The sequence below is a fragment of the Anomaloglossus baeobatrachus genome, chromosome 4 (assembly GCF_048569485.1).
Source record: "Anomaloglossus baeobatrachus isolate aAnoBae1 chromosome 4, aAnoBae1.hap1, whole genome shotgun sequence".
NCBI classification, from domain to species: domain Eukaryota; kingdom Metazoa; phylum Chordata; class Amphibia; order Anura; family Aromobatidae; genus Anomaloglossus; species Anomaloglossus baeobatrachus.
The window spans coordinates 464,701,692-464,719,756 of NC_134356.1; the positions used below are offsets into that span (position 1 = coordinate 464,701,692).

At 42.1% G+C, this 18,065-nt stretch overlaps 1 protein-coding gene across 1 annotated transcript in view; it reads right to left on the bottom strand.

Annotated features, from left to right (window-relative positions):
- Positions 1 to 18,065, bottom strand: part of MTMR10 (myotubularin related protein 10) — a 128,438-nt gene that overhangs the window by 49,572 nt on the left and 60,801 nt on the right. Inside the window, exons 3-5 of the mRNA XM_075345680.1 lie at positions 8,478 to 8,614; positions 7,625 to 7,697; positions 3,138 to 3,280 (exon numbers count right to left, since the gene is read on the bottom strand). Coding sequence (XP_075201795.1) covers positions 3,138 to 3,280; positions 7,625 to 7,697; positions 8,478 to 8,614 — 353 coding nt within the window. The remainder of the gene's footprint in view (positions 1 to 3,137; positions 3,281 to 7,624; positions 7,698 to 8,477; positions 8,615 to 18,065) is intronic.

Sequence of the window (18,065 nt, forward strand, 5' to 3'; positions counted from 1 at the left end):
GTGGCAGTGGCTAACCTGAGTGCTGTCACCGCTGATAGCGCAACTCACTTCAGTTGCTGCGTGGAGCTCACAGCGTGCCGTCGTGTTCTATGGCCGCTTGCGGTCATTGTCAGATGTAGCAGTGCTGGAAGCGTCGTGGGACCTCGTGTAAATTACGTCAAACCTGGAGGGGTGTTTTGGGGGTTAATAAAGTGGTGAAAGAGGGTGTTTTTTTGTCTTTTATTTCAAATAAAAGATTTTTCGGTGTTCGTGTTTATTTACTTTCACTTATAGTTAAGTGATGGAGGGGGGGTTCTCATTGATGCCTACCATCACTAAGGTAGGACTTAGTGGTAGCTATGGGCTGCCATTAACTCTTTATCTGCTGTGTGTGATCGGCTGTGTATATCTGCGATCTGCTGTGTGTGTGTGTGTGCCTGCGATCGGCTGTGTGTGCCTGCGATCGGCTGTGTGTGCCTGCGATCGGCTGTGTGTGCCTGCGATCGGCTGTGTGTGCCTGCGATCGGCTGTGTGTGCCTGCGATCGGCTGTGTGTGCCTGCGATCGGCTGTGTGTGCCTGCGATCGGCTGTGTGTGCCTGCGATCGGCTGTGTGTGCCTGCGATCGGCTGTGAGTGATCTGCTGTGTATATCTGCGATCTGCTGTATGTGATCTGCTGTGTATATCTGATCTGCTGTGTGTGTGTGTGTGAGTGAGATCTGCTGTGTGTGTGATCTTCTGTGTGTGTCAGCGTGTCAGCTAGCAGCAGGGCAGGACGGCGTGCAGCACCGACCGGAGATCGGAGATCGATCCACTTGGAAGATGCTGCAAACTAAATAAATAAGTCTATGGGGAGACAAAAAAAACCGTATTTTGAATAAAAAAAAAAATAAAAAAAAAATTGGCATTTCCTGAAGAAGCCAAAAACTTAAAATAGTTGTTGGGTTCATCTGTATTTAATAGAATTTGTGTGCACAGACTAGTTTGGAAATGATCCTTTTAGAAGTGATTTCACATTAATAGGATACAGCGGTGTGCACGCTTCACCTGCTGCATTCATTGTGTGCAGGAAATTGCCTGCTGCTGTGCTTCGGATTTCCCCGACAGTTCCACTGACAATGAATGGAGAGGTGGTGAAACACATTCACTTCCACATAATTCAAGATGGGGTTCTGAACTTGGGTTGCTAGGCATGTTGACCCTTCTCTTGAGGGAGTTTCACCTATAGTAACCCCTACTACTACTATGGCATACACAGATTACACAATAGATTTTCCCACTGAGCTAAGGAAACTTACTGTACTGTGTAGATGGCTAAAGAAAATCAGTTTTGAGTTTTGAAATGTCACTATGAGAACCTGTCCTTAAAGGGAACCTGTCACCAGATTTGGTGACTATAAGTTGTGGTCACCACCAGTGGGCTCTTATATACAGCATTCTAACATGCTTCATGAAGGAAAAAACTCCAGCATCCAAGTTCACGATAAAAAATTCCTCTTTATTATAGACTATGAATAAGGACGCTAGTCCTCTGAAACGCGTAATACCACAAACCACCTATGGTTTTAACCGTTTTTTTCTTTTTAATGACTACCCAATAAAGAGGATTTTTTTTATCATGGACTTGGATGCTGGTGTTTTTTCCTTTATGAAGTTGCAGCTTGGCCGGCTTTCATGTCCGTGCACCATCCGGAAAATATGGCCTCCATTTGGTTTGGGTGAGCTGGTTCTCGTTTTTCACTTTGACATCTAACATGCTGTATATTAGAGCACAGGCCGCTGTGTAGAATGTAAAAATCACTTTAGAATACTCTACCGAGCAGGGCAGATCCAAGTATTGTAGTGCGCCTGTGCGGGACCTCAATGTCGGCCTGTGTGCATGACGTAGTACGCGTCATGCACCCATACTTCAAAAGAAGGAGCACAAAGATGGCCGAAAGAGGAGGCGCCGGACCCGGAGAACGGAGACACCCATCTGACTGGTCTGCACTGCACTGCCCGTTAGGTGATTATTATAAAGTGATTTTTACATTCTACACAGAATGCTGTATATAAGAGCCCACTGGTGGTGGCTGCAGGTTATAGGGGACATATCTGGTTACAGGTTCCCTTTAAGTATACCAACATGGGAAAAAAGGTGAAGGAAAATCCAGCATCTGCATATAAAATTAAACATGGCTTTATTGAAAAATTAAAAAACTAGAAAAACCATGACAAAATTCCAAGTAGACTAGATAGTCCGTCTACGCGATTCGAATAGTTAACCTGTTCTTCATCTTGACACCGAGAGCAATACCGCAGATCCAGGATGTGGGGCACCTGACAACGGATACAGGAGGCCTGTGGTAGCATTTGTAGCATTTCTTCTGCGGTATTGCTCTCTGTGTGTCAAGAGTAGGAGAAGAGAATCGCGCTGACAATTAAACACAACGGGCAGCACTTTCAGCACATCCTTTAGTGCATTACTGCCGTTGTTCCATGTCACAAACGTGTCAATAACTCAATAATGAAAAAAGCTGCCCCATTGTTTTACTTGTGCAGTTCTCTGTGTTTGATGTGTCACATGACCCCCTTCCCATCGAAAAAATGAAAGTTGAATTCATAATGGCGGCTTTGCAGATGGCAACAATGGGCGTCACCCGCCTCAAATGTTTTGCCCCTCACATGTACTAATATGCAACAAACGGTAACGTGATATCAGCAACCACTTCTATTTTATCAGGGTGTATCCATACTTATGGCCCACCATTTAGAGTCTGCATAGTTCTGAACTGCTCAAGAGATAACTTGAAAATACTCCTGTAGGCTGTTCCCACAATGAGTGTTTGATGATACAGATATTCTGAAGCATTTCTGCATTTATTAGCTAAATAAGGTTACGTGTGTTTTACCTATTACAAGTGTTTTCAACACGGCATTTTTTGGCTTTTTGGCATGTCATGTTTTAAATAAAGCGGCTTTGTTTGTGATGCTTCCTGGTATTTGGCTTTTTACAAAAAACTTTACAAATAGTTATGTGCGGATTACCTGTGTTTTTAGTGCGTTTCGTACAGCAAAAACACGTGTAAAAAATAAAACAAAAAAAACAAAAAAAAAAAAAACAAAAAACACACGACTCATGGTGGAAACTTAACTTAAAGGATTAAACCATAAAAGTACCTTTTTTGCGCTCTCTGGGCCGGATTCATCAAACCGAAATCGAAGAATGCGGAAATCCTTACAGTAAATTATCAACTCAGTCGGGTTGAATTTCAGTTTCTTGTTGAACGAGAGAATTTTCTGTTTTCTCTTGGTGTCATTCACTTAAAAAAAAAATTACATGAACAATTATATATATTTATTAATTACTGAACAAGAAGACAAATGCAACACTTGTTATTGCTCCCATTTTTCATGAGCTCAACGCAAAGAGTTAAGACTTTTTCTCTGCACACAAGACCTTATCCTCTCAAATATTGTTCACAAATTTGTCTAAATCTGTGTTAGCGAGGACTTCTCCTTTGCGGAGATAATCCATCCACTTCACAGGCATATCAAGATGCTGATTAGACAGCATGGTTATTGCACAGGTGTGTCTTAGGCTGGCCACAATAAAAGGTCACTATAAAATGTGCAGTTTTACAGTACTGGAGAGGTCCGAAAACCATTCAGTATCTGGTGTACCACCATTCACCAGTCTGCCCTCAGTCTTGTACAGTGAGTACTGGGATGTATCGGTGAAGAGAACACCTATACAAACATGCCTGACGTCATTGAATGGGAGCTTTTGCCCACTCAAAATCGGTTCCGATGACAAAATGCAGTCAGGTGAGACCCAGATGAGGACGTTGATCATTCAGATGACCTTTCCCCGAGATGATTTGAGACAGTTTGTAAGGAAATTCTTTGGTTATGCAAACTGACTGTTGCAGCATCATCTGTGGCTGGTGTCAGATGATCTTGGAGGTGAAGATGCAGAATATGGAGGTCATGGCTGGTGTGCTTACATGTGGTCTGTGGTTGTGAGGCCCGTTGAATGTACTGCCAAAATCTCTGAAATGCCTTTTGGAGGTGGATTATAGTAGAGAAATTAACATCAAATTTTTGGGAAACCGCTCTGGTGGATATTCCATCTGTCAGCATGCCAATTGCACACTCCCTCAAAACCTGCAACATCTGTGGCATTGTGCTGTGTGATAAAACTGCACATTTTAGAGTGGCCTTCTATTGTGGCCAGCCTAAGGCACACCTGTGCAATAATCATGCTGTCTGATCAGCATCTTGATCTGCCAAACATGTGAGGTGAAAGTTATCTCAGCAAAGGAGAAGTGCTCACTAATACGGGTTAGATACATTTGTTATTTACGAGAAAAATATCCTTGTGTGCACATAGTAAAAGTCTTACATCTTTGAATTCAGCACAAGAAAAGTGAGAGCAAAAACAAAAGTGTTGCGTTTATATTTTTGGTCAATGTGTGTTTGTACAGTATACAGTCATATGAAAAAGTTTGGGCACCCCTATTAATGTTAACCTTTTTTCTTTATAACAATTTGTGTTTTTGCAACAGCTATTTCAGTTTCATATATCTAATAACTGATGGACTGAGTAATATTTCTCAATTGAAATGAGGTTTATTGTACGAACAGAAAATGTGCAATCCGCATTTAAACAAAATTTGACCGGTGCAAAAGTATGGGCACCTCAACATAAAAGTGACATTAATATTTTGTAGCTCCTCCTTTTGCAAAAAATAACAGCCTCTAGTCGCTTCCTGTAGCTTTTAATGAGTTCCTGGATCCTGGATGAAGGTATATTTGACCATTCCTATTTACAAAACAATTCCAGTTCAGTTAAATTTGATGGTCGCCGAGCATGGACAGCATGCTTCAAATCATCCCACAGATTTTCAAGGATATTCAGGTCTGGGGACTGGGATGGCCATTCCAGAACATTGTAATTGTTCCTCTGCATGAATGCCTGAGTAGATTTGGAGCGGTGTTTTGGATCATTGTCTTGCTGAAATATCCATCCCCTGCATAACTTCAACTTCGTCATTGATTCTTGCACATTATTGTCAAGAATCTGCTGATACTGAGTTGCATCCATGAGACCCTCAACTTTAACAAGATTCCCGATGTCGGCATTGGCCACACAGCCCTAAAGCATGATGGAACCTCCACCAAATTTTACTGTGGGTAGCAAGTGCTTTTCTTGGAATGCCGTGTTTTTTTGCCTCCATGCACAACGCCTTTTTGTACGACCAAACAACTCAATCTTTGTTCATTAGTCCACAGGACCTTCTTCCAAAATGTAACTGGCTTGCCCAAATGTGCTTTTGCATACCTCAGGCGACTGTTTGTGGTGTGCTTGCAGAAATGGCTTCTTTCGCATCACTCTCCCATACAGCTTCTCCTTGTGCAACGTGTGCTGTATTGTTGACCGATGCACATTGACACCATCTGCAGCAAGATGAAGCTGCAGGTCTTTGGAGGTGGTCTGTGGATTGTCCTTGACTGTTCTCACCATTCTTCTTCTCTGCCTTTCTGATATTTTTCTTGGCCTGCCACTTCTGGGCTTAACAAGAACTGTACCTGTGTTCTTCCATTTCCTTACTATGCTCCACACAGTGGAAACTGACAGTTTAAATCTCAGACAACTTTTTGTATCCTTCCCCTGAACAACTATGTTGAATAATCTTTGTTTTCAGATCATTTGAGAGTTGTTTTGAGGAGCCCATGATGCCACTCTTCATAGGAGATTCAAATAGGAGAACAACTTGCAAGTGGCCACCTTAAATACCTTTTCTCATGATTGGATACACCTGCCTATGAAGTTCAAAGCTCAATGAGGTTACAAAACCAAATTTAGTGCATTAGTAAGTCAGTAAAAAGTAGTTAGGAGTGTTCAAATCAAGAAATTGATAAGGGTGCCCATACTTTGGCACCGGTCAAATAAAAACCCAAATTGTTATAAAGAAAAAGGTTAACATTAATACGGGTGCCAAAACTTTTTTATATGACTGTATATAGTATACTTACATACATATATAATAGTGAGTGTATGTATATGAATGTATTTCCATAGTTGAGTGAGTGTGCAGATGTTTTCTTTTATTATTCCATTGTAATCAATCCAGTGATTTGCAGGCATAGGGGCTGTTCACACTCCACTATTACACTCAAATAGACTGATATCTAGTGATGCGCTAGCACTAAGATGCTCGAGTGATCGGTACTCGAAACTAGCTGGTTGGACGTTTGGATGGGCTGCACTCTAGTAATGGAAGTCAATGTACAAATTGAGCATTTTTCCAGAAGACTCTTCCAGAAAAATGCTCAAGTTTCCCATTGACTTCCATTATTATCCGTACTAGAGTTGAGCCTGTCCAAGCGTCAAACCTACTGGTTTCGAGTACCAGGCATCTTAGTGCTTGCTCATCACTACTGACATCATCAGGAAAGAGCACAAAGGTTCATGAATTCGAAAGATGAAGATGGATGGCATTATGTTGCATTTCTTTTGCTGTATACTAGGTGTCTGCTACCTGCTAAAAACAAATGTGAAACTGCAGCTCTTGGCAAGGCAAGACATGCTGGGAGTTGTAGTTTCCCAACAGACTGACTTCTGAAGGTTGCTGAACTCTGCTCCACTCTATGCCTTTGTGAGACATCTAGTCACTGCAACATCCATCTGCTAGCCACAGCTGTATACCACAAGGTCAGAATGGTTTTGTTTCAACTCTAATTTTAGCCCAAAAGTGCTACGTATAAAAATATATTTGTAACGTATGAAATGCAGAAGTAAAAATCAACTTATGAGTCCACATTCAGAAAATAACTTCTCCTTTTTATTGTAGCAACTAATAAAGGGAGTCTTTAATACTGATAAAATCTTCACTTTGCTCGTACAAATCAATTCTGCAGTTCTAAGGAAATCCATAAACTGTAAACTAATGAGTCACAATTGCAGGGGATTGGGGCATTGCACTTACAGCTCCCTACCTATTCCCTGCCCACTGCCTGCCTATGACTACTGGACACATGAACGTTGAAGCCTATGGAAAACGGATCCGTTAATTAGCGGTCACATTTTATTTCATTTGAAAAGGATTTTGTCTGCACAACATTTTGTTACCAGATTTCTGCTGGATCCATTCTAAAAGAGGATTACTGGACATGTGAACGTAGCCTCCGTCTCACAGTTTTGTGTCAGTGACCTGCGTCCCCTGCCGAAGATCTCGCACAAGCGCAGCCAATGCCCAGGACGGTGTGTGTGCAGTAGGGTCCTGATGACTATGGGAAAGCCAAATGATCAAATGCGTGTGCCGAACTCTTAGAGGAGGCGACTAGTGCAGGAAGGAGCAGCCGGAGTGGCCTGTCAATCAAAGGCAGGAGGCAGGCAGTGGATGGGGAATATGGAGAGAGGCAAGTGCAATGCCCCACCCCGTTGCACTTGTGACTCCTTACCTTACAATTTTAACTATGGATTGCTCTAAAATGGTAAAACAAATTTGTACAAGAAAGTTGAGGACTTAATCAGCATTAAAGTATATGTATGCCATTAGTTTGTGGTATAAAATCAATGTGTGACCAAACATTAATGAACAGACTGTAATCTGATAATGGACGTGCCCATACTATTCCATCCTAGCAAAATATATACGTACCTACAACAATTTGCTCTATACAAGTCAGTGGAACATCATGTTCACCAAAGAGGTGATTTTTATAGTGGAATTTCTGGAAAACAAGAAAAGATCATGTCACTGCAATGTAATCTTACTATTTGCTTTTCTCTAAGTGATGTAAAGAATGTTATTCTAATTTTTTTACTGTTTTTTTTAATTAAAGATATTTTTTTGCTAAATGAACCTTCTGAATACCTCTGAAGATTACACACATACATGAAAAAGAAATAAATAAAACACAGGATATAAACATCCTAGATTTTGACAAAACATGAAACGGTTAGAAGAACACATGATTCTTCCCATCAGACAGGAGGGTTACCATTGAACCTAGGAAAAAAGACATTGTGTCCACGTTCCCAACAGGTCAGCGCCAAACCTACTTGATAAAGTGCTTGAAGCTTTGCTAAAACAAAGTATGCGCTGCAATATTAAAACAAATTGCTGTAAATCTGTTCCGTCTTTTTGATCTTTTTAAACTGCTTCAGGTTTCGAAAGCCGCAAAAGCCATTAAAAAAAAAAAAGACCCTTCTTCAGGCAGCTTCTATTTGCCAATCAAGAGGTTTGAAAATCCTCAGTAGAAAAGACATTGTGTGCACATAGCATCATGGCAAGGAAAAAAGTGAACATCGAACGCTACAGCATTGTGCTAGAAATCAGGGCACCAGGCTGCACTACAGAGCTTCCAAAAAGAAACGCACCCCACGATCACTATAAGGGGCATCCACATCCCTGATGTCTGCACTCACTATACGACGGTTGTATGTGCGGCTCAGATATAAACAATTCTAAAATGTCACCTGGGATGAAGAACAGATGGATCAGAGCTCACCTGAAAGGGCATGGGAGTGTCTGTGATAAAGGACAGCTTGAAGTTGGTGCAGGTCAGCTTCCCCCACAGGTCATACAGGCTTGTATCCGAAGCGATGCACTTTCTGACAAAGTTCACTTCATTTACCACAATTTCACCTGACAATGGAAAATAGTCATACATCAGAGCACTAAACTCGTAATATACATTACACCCATAATAGATAAAGTTAGGCTTATCTGATCACTGGATGTATTAATTAAGCATATGGTCATTTCCTTTTTCACTCATCAATCAGCGCACTAATTGGTATCCTAGTATAGTGAGCAGCGAGCACTACCATACTCTGTACTCGTGACAAGCGGTCAGATGCTCGGACGGGACGGGCTGGACACGTGTACGGAGCATAATGGAAGTCAATGAGAAACTGGACCATCTTTCCTCATTGACTTCCATTACAATCAGTACGCGAGACAAACCTGTCTGAGTTTCCACCTGTTTGTTATGAGTAATGAGCACTTTAGCACTTGCTCATCACTAGTGATTAATAAAAAAAAAAAAAAAAAAGTTAAAAATTGTCCAAAAAATCTTAAATGGATTCAACCTAATTATGATTGCACTATTTTATGCTCATCTGTCTTGTCTCACACATCGGTGAAGTCTCATTATCGGATTTGCCACACCAGCGGAAATCATGTGTACATGAGCAGTCATTCCTATGGCTAGAATACTGTATATAATTGCCCATTCAGCTCTGGGTGTCTGCGGGGCGGTTTGGTCCTACGGGCTTTGCTGATCTTGATCTAGTGCCTCCTTTATCCTTGTTATCCCTGTCCTCTTTCCCTGCTCCATGTGGATATTCGTGCTAAGGCCAGTTTCACACATCCGGCTTTTTGCCGGTTTGACGGATGCGGCGCATACCAGTACAGTATATACAGTACACTGGCAGCGCAACAAGCGCCGGTCACATGCTGTCATGTGACTGGAGCATGTGACCCGGAAGTTGCGGAGCTGCCACTGTACTGTATCATACTGTACTGGTGTGCGCCGCATCCGTCAAACCGGCGAAAAGCTAGATGTGTGAAACCGGCCTTAGTCATCCACATAGAGTCTTCCATTGTGCTTCTGTACATGTGCACTTCGCTCTGCTCTGCTGTGGACAGAGCAAAGTAGTGTAATGCGCAGGGAAGGGTCAAAGAATGTCCATGCATGCGCACTACAATACCTTTGCTCTGCCCTCAGCAGGGCAGAGTTAAGTGCACCTGCGCAAGAACGCAATGGAGGATTGTGTGGATGATGTAGGAGGCATTGTCCACACAAAGAGTGGAAAGAGGGCAGCGATCGTAAGAAGAGAAGAGGCACCGAATCAAGGTCAGCACCGCAGGTTAGTATAATAAAAGGTATATATATATATATATATATATATATATATATATATATATATATATATATATATATATATATATATATATATATATATATATATATATATATATATATAAATAAATATAATCACACTTACTGGTGGTGGCCGCAGTTTATAGGGGAAAAAAACCTGGTGACAGATTCCCTTTAAAACACGTTTTCCTGGTAGTAAAATGTATTAAATAGGTCAAACGCCACACAACAACTTTAAAATATGTGGATGTATGTGTAAAGCCACTGCTGAATGACATTCTTTCAGACTTTTTTTTGACAATACATATGCAGGGCTGCAAAAAACACAAGAGTCCGAGTCCTAGTCCTCACTTTCCCCTGCACAATCTGCTGTTCATAGTTTAGTATTGATATGACAGATTATAAATTGACTATAAAGATTACACCAAAATGGGCCAGTGAACAAATTGTTGTCGGTTGACCAATTATTCTTTAGGTGATGGTAACATACACACTTCAGATCACAGACAGATGACCTCTACTAGCTGCATCCAACAGAGATAATCATCTTTATTTTTATACAGCACAAACATATTCCGCAGCGCTTTACATACATCAGCAATACGGTCTCCATTGGGGCTCACAATCTAAATTCCCTATCAGTTTGTCTTTGGATAGTGGGATAAAACCAGAGAACCCGGAAGAAATCCACGCAAACACGGGGAAAACATACAAACTCATGCAGATGTTATCCTTGGTGGGATTTGAACCCAGGACCCCAGCGTTGAACTGACATTAGACTAACAATTGTCAGAACTGCCAATATTGAAGGGCTGTACTGACAGTTTAACGTGTAGGCAGCCTTCCGAAAGATGTCGGGGGACAGAAGGATTTTGTATTTCTTGAGATGAGCCACCACTAGAATCGTCTGACAGCGGCTCCCTCAGAGGACACAGCAAGGCTCGGCCACCTGAGCACTTGTGTATAGTAGAGTCAGTGGAGATAGCATCCGAGCAAAGAATCAGTTACCGTACTTAAAGTGTATGGGGCTTTGCACTTATGGCCCAAGCACAAGACTATATTGCAGCTTCTGAGTTGGGCCAACCTAGAATAGGTCTCCTTCAGAAGTTTAGGAATCTTCTGCAGTACCTTAGCATCCTTCTGGGTTTATACAGAAACATTTTTCTTTTCCGCTCAAACTTTGTATAGATCCAGCTTGAAAAAAAATAAATACAAAATGTGCTACAAATGATCTACGTAATATATTATACAGTATATGGAGACAAACACCTCTTACTAGAGGAACATCGTTGTGGCACTTAAACAACCCAAGCCCTGGCTGCATGTGAGAATATCTACATCTATCACACATACACATCACTGAAGAAACTTATATATGAGGTGTTGTGTTCTGTTAAACAGTGTACAAAAAGATATAGTGCAGACACAAGTAGCAAATGTAAATACATGGTCTCCACAGCCTGCCATGAAGGATCATATAAGCAGGTAAAGGTTTCTTAGGAGCTCATCCATGGATTATGGTACATGTCAAATAGAGGACTTCTTCCTCCATGAGTGTTTCTCTTTCCTGCATAAAAGAACCAATCTAATCATCATGATGACAGACCCCATTATCTGTGGTCACATTTGTGGTCAAATCAGACCCCAATGCTTTGCAGAATAGGCCCCTTTAAATGTAAGGTCTATTTTTTTTTTAAGCCAATAAAACCTCGTCCCAATTCCCTTTATTTAAGGCATGGTTTGCACGCTTCCCCTTGTAGAGGTAGGCTTTGACCCATGAAAAGAACAGTAGAAAGCAGAATACGTCAGTGTATTCCTTTGCATGGTAATTTTACACATTTATCAGCTACATTGTGTTTTATTGGCCGATGCCATAGGAAGACCAGTAGAATTAACATAACACACATTACACTCCTTGATTCAGTGTCCAAACCGTTAATTTTTCTGCATAGTTTCTGGATTATACAGAATCTTCCCAAACACTACCCATCACAGACACACATTGTTCTGCTTAAATAAAATGGTTACAATGTGTCCCAGACACTGCGCTGCCGTCATGAAATGTGACTGGGTAAAGCAACAGATGTATTGATGTATGCTCCATAAATACTCTGCTATCCACCAAATAATCAATGCTTTCTTCAAAGTTATATATTGGAAAGGCAAGGACCCATGTAGATCGATACAGGACTGTGAAGCTACAGTAAGCTTAGTGTCATCGACATAGCAAATTAAACACGGAGATTACACAGCTTCCAGATTTGAAGAGGGGGATATTATGAAGTTGAAAGGTTAAAATTAGTGTTGAGTGGACCCGGATCGGCAAAATCCGGATCCGCACGGTTCGAGAGTCCGACCAGTACCCGGGATTCGGGGTGCATGATCCGGATCTGGGGATCTCTCGTTCTCGATCTCTCTCGATCTATCTCGTCCCGGATCCGACTCACCATTCATTTACATAGCCGCGGATTCTGGATCGGATGCGGACTTCGGCGGCAACCCGATCCAGATCCGTCGGACCCGGATTTTAACAGATCCTCTCAACTCTAGTTAAAATCTTAGATGTTCTGGATGGGGTTGCAGCCTGGCTATGGAGTAGAGATGCTCACACCGCGCCGCTCTTGCCTCATGACTTGCTTAAAATCCAGCCAAAAGCTCTTCTAATACTGGATAGGAGGAAGAACACTTCACCGACCATCGGGTGTCCTCCTTTGAGCTCTCACACTGAGATTTCCCAATTTATGAGGAGCTCTTTTGTGTTTCTCCCCATACCTACAGCTTCCAAGATGGCACCGATTCACGTGGCTCAGAGCTCCATCTTTCTGTCACCTGAGGAGCTACGTCTCAAAGGAATGTACTTCTACTGCCCACAGGACAAGCACATTTAATGCTGATGGAGAGTGAAGTCCCTGGTGAAAGCAGAAGCTACACAAACTGCAAGAGACAAGACACCTCTCAATAAGATGGTCGATAGAGAACCCGCACTCTCAACATCAAATTTTGCTCTTAATGATATGGATCAGTCCTGGTCTTTTGCTCTTCTGAATCAGAGGTCAATCATCTCATATCATACCCAAGACAACTTGGACCATTCACACACTGGGGGAATTGTCAGCTCTCCTGAAAGGGGCTCTTACCACACTCTTATGTCTGTAATCTACTTCCCCTGGAAATCCTGAAGGTGGTTTGCAGGGTAATCCACCCCAGGTGGAGTCAGTTTGGGAAGACCTCAGAGTCTGTATCTGGAACATGGACAATTGTATTTCTTAGTTGGAGTTTTCATATAGGGCTGAGGCTACAGCCATCAGAGGAGAGTTGCAGTAGTTAACAGAGAGGGTTTCTGATGCTGAAACACAAGCAGCATCTACTGCAAAACAGGTGAGTAGTTATGATCAGACTATTTTATCCCATTCTCATCAGCTGGAGTGCCTAACAGACCTGATTCATGACATTGAGAACAGAGGTTGCCATATCAGGATCAGAGGTCTTCCAGAAATGGAGAAGCATCATAAATTGAAAGTCTCTGCAGTAGCTTTTCAACTCCATTTTAAATGATATGGAGCTTGAATTAGACAGCGCTCACAGGACCCTGGGATGGAGATCCACTGATTTGACTAAACTACGGGACATGATTTGACGAGTCCACAAATATAAAATGAAGGAAAGTATTCTAACTAAAACGCAGAGGATGGACTCACTCTTTTACCAAGAATATCCTATCCAACTTCTGCCAGACTTGTCACGTCATACATTACAAAAAATGAAAGCCCAGATACCTCTTTTGGAAGCTTTGAGACAAGGAAACCTACTCGTGGGCACTGACCATTCAACTCCAAGTCTGTCATCTGGGTTCTCTGTATGTTCTTCCCTACCCTGAGGACAATCCAGCTTTGGTTTCAGATCTTGAGATCCCCAGTGTCACTCGCATTCATAAACTGGCTGGAATTTCCAAGAGATCACAGATTGGATAATGTCCAATAATGATGGAACCCTGAGAGGGATTCTGGAGGACAGAGTAACAGATTATGTTCCCCTCCATCGGACTAACTTTCTGCTCCAAAAGTTTCTCTCTAGTTATTTGCATTGTGTTTAGGATCAGATTGGTTAGCCATGGGATACTGATGGCTCTAAATATGGACCTGTTCATACAAGCTAGTTCTCAAAGGATATTGCTGGTGACATATTCACATAGTCTAAAAACTCAAGATTCGGTATAGTGTAGGTTTCTCAATTCTTTTACATATAAGCTGGGGTTTGGAGCTAAATCCAGGGGGCGGGAGGGGGGTGACCCGCTGTCGAAAGCATTTCCACTTAGGGGGTCTACATTCTGCTGGACAAGTGTGGAATATTTTTCTCCCCTCTCTCTCCCTTTTTCTTTAAGACCTGCCGTGATGGTTGGAAGGGCGTTCTAATCTTAAGACTTGCTGGTTGAGGCACTTCCGACCAGTTAGGGTAGCTTCGATTTTTCTCGCCTGGGAATAGCATCTATTAAAATTTGCTTCCTTGACATAAGAGGGTTTAATGGTCCACAGCAGCACCCACAAATCCTTTATTCTATGCATAAACAAGGAATTCAAAATTTTTTATTGCAAGAAATGCACTTTAAATCTGAACATGTTCCTATTCTAAAGAAAAGATTTTTCTAAATGGTTGCACAGCACTAATCCAGAGTCAAAATTTAAAGGGGTTTTTAAAGCACTCCACAAAATCAATAACTTTTTCTCTTATTGATACTCTTACTGACGATCAGGGTATATTCATTTCTCTTAAACTAAAAATTGCAAACCTCATTTGCACGATAGTTAATTGGAACCTTTCGAATAAGGATCAGATTTCTACATCACTTTTTTTTTTAAATTTTCTTTGATTTTACAGGAGTTTTCATTACAGGTGGAGGCTTCAATTTAATTTTAATCTGTCAGTAGACTCCTCATCTGAACGGGGTACTGTTCCATTGAGACTATTTCACTCACTGAAAAGGGTCGTTCATGCCCTCCGGCTGACAGATGTCTGGCGCATATTAAATCCACAAGGTAAAGGCTATAAATATTTTTCACCTGTTCACAATTTGTACGGCCGCATAGGACAACTTCTTTTAGAGTTACCATGCTCTTTCGAGACATCCACTTGCTAAGTAGAGATATTCTATGGTCAGACCATGCTCCATTCATTATCCCTTCATTCTCTTGTCCTGTCAAATACTCTTGGATGTGGATCCTGAATGACAATCTTCTGAAGAATAATCTTTGCTCTTTAGATGTGAAGGAATCTATTGATTCCTTTATTAAGGTACATATTTCTGGTCAAACCTCAATTTTCTTACAGTGGGTGACTCTAAAATGTATATCTATATATGTGACGCCCTGACCTATCAGGTCATCGCAGGGTATTGTGCAATCTGCCCTTCTACACAGTATCCACCCTCCTTGGTACGGGTCCTGGTTCTTTGGTGTTGCTAACAGCTTAGCCAATCAAAATCCTAGGAACACTTCACACGTTACCCACCAGACACACCATTGGGGGGCCTGAAGGGAATAGGGCCGCCCACATGGGGGGTTGGTGAGGGGAAAGTGAAGAAAGTGACAGTTGAGCAAGGGAGAGGAGGGTGAAGCGGTGACTCTCTGAGAGGGAGAGGTCACTGGCTGGGAGCAGGGCTCTTGAGTACTAGGTGGCAGATGTTGGTCTGGGCCTGGTAGAAGCTGGAACCCCGATCGTAGGGGATAGTGTCGATGGGCACAGACAGCCGAGGAGGGCAGCCGGCAGCCTTGAGCTATCACCGGGCGGGGGCCAGGGCACGACGGGGTACGTGGACCCCAGGCTGGAAAGTAGCTTCACGCATTCCGGTAATTTTCACCCCCGGCGGGTAGACTTAAAGATTCATCCCCAAACCGCTCCAAAGTCGGGGTACTAGCGCACCGATGGGATAGGACTTTCCCAATACAGTCCAAAGAAATCCTACGCGTGAACCCTGAGAGCAAGCTCACTACGTTAGCCATACGGGTGAGCGGGACCCGAAGAGTTTTATACCTAAAGGTCCAACAGAGACAGAGGTGCCAAGGACAGGGCACAGGCTAACGGCAGCGCCAAGGGTGGGGACCCAAGCGTGCTCCCTACAAGCTGCGGTGGTGCTCGGAGTTCTGGTTTGCAAGCTGTTGGTGTTGTTATTTCCTGGACTGAGTGAGTACACTGAAAACCCCTGTTCTTATTCCCCACGGCACCCGAGCACCAACCATCCAACGGGCCCCGGGACACAAACCCCCTACCCACGGTGGGGGTTAAACATCAGGCTGCCACATCATCGTCACTGGGCTCCCCGACAACAGCGGTGGTCCCTCACATTACCACACACCGTGGGTGGCGTCACAAACTTTCCATTCCCCCTGTAAATATCCCCCTTTATCTGAGTGGCCGCACGACCCCATATACATATACATACATATACATATACACATACACACTGCAGTTCACAAGTTTGGGGTCACCCAGACAATTTTGCCTTTTCCATGAAAAATCATACTTTTATTTATCAAATGAGTTGGCATAATGAATAGAAAATATAGTCCAGACATGGACTAGGTTAAAAATAATGATTTTTACTTGAAATAATAATTTTCTCCTTCAAACTTTGCTTTTGTCACATAATGCTCCCTTTGCAGTAATTACAGCTTTGCAGACCTTTGGCATTCTAGCTGTTAATTTGCTGAGATCATGTGGAGATATTTCACCCCCATGCATCTAGAAGCCCCTCCCACAAGTTGGACTGGCTTGATGGGCACTTTTTGCTTGCCATATGGTCAAGCTGCTCCCACAACAGCTGAGTACGGTTGAGATCTTGTAACTGGGCTGGCAACTCCATTACAGATAGAATACCAGCTGCCTGCTTCTTCCCAAAAATGTCATGCATAATTTGGAGGTGTGTTTTGGGTCATTGTCCTGTTGTAGGATGAAATTGGCTCCAATCAAGCGCTGTCCACAGGGTATGGCATGGCATTGGAAAATGGAGTGATAGCCTTCCTTATTCAAAATCCCTTTTACCTTGTACAAATCTCCTACTTTACCAACACCAAAGCAACCCTAGACCATCACATTACCTCCACCATGCTTGACAGATTGAGTCAGACCTCTTCCAGCATCTTTTCAGTTGTTCTGCATCTCATAAATGTTCTTCTGTGTGATCCAAACACCTCAAAATTCGATTCGCTGTCCATCACACTTTTTTACAATCTTCCTCTGTACAATGTCTGTGTTCTTTTGCCCATATTAATCTTTTCCTTTTATTAGCCAGTCTCAGATATTGATTTGTTTTTGCCACTCTGCCCTGAAGGCCAGCATCCCGGAGTCGCCTCTTCACTGTAGACGTTGACACTGGCGTTTTGCAGGTACTATTTAATGAAAGTGCCAGATGAGGACCTGTGAGGCGTCGATTTCTCAAACTAGAGACTTTAATGTACTTGTCTTGTTGCTCAGTTGTGCAGCGGGGCTTCCCACTTCTCTTTCTACTCTGGGTAGAGCCTGTTTGTGCTCTCCTCTGAAGATTTCTTAGAACGGTGTGTACTACTCCCTTCAGTTTCTTGGCAATTTCTCGCATGGAATATTCTTCATTTTTAAGAACAAGAATAGATTGTCGAGTTTCACATGAAAGTCCTCTTTTTCTGGCCATTTTGAGAGTTTAATGGAACCAACAAATATAATATTCCAGATTCTAAACTAGCTCAAAATAAGGTCAGTTTTATAGCTTCTCTAATCAGCAAAGCCATTTTCAGCTGTGCTAACATACTTGCACAAGGGTTCTTTAAGGATTTCTAAACATCCATTAGCCTTCTAACACAGTTAGCAAACACAATGTACCATTAGAATAGTAGAGTGGTGGTTGTTGGAAATGGGATAGATAGTGTAGATATTGCATTAAAAACCATACGTTTGAAGCTAGAATAGTTATTTATCACATTAACAATGTAGAGAGTGTATTTCTGTTTAATTTAACGTTCGCTTCATTGAAAAAAAAAAAAAAAAAGGAAGTGCTTCCCTTTCAAAAATAAGGAAATATCTAAGTGACCCTAAACTTTTTAACTGTAGTGTAATATGTAAGTGTATATATATGTATATATGTTATATAAAAATAAATCTCATATCTAATCCCTCTGAGGCTCTCATATATGAGAGAGATAGAGAGATAGAGAGAGATAGAGAGAGAGAGATAGAGAGAGAGAG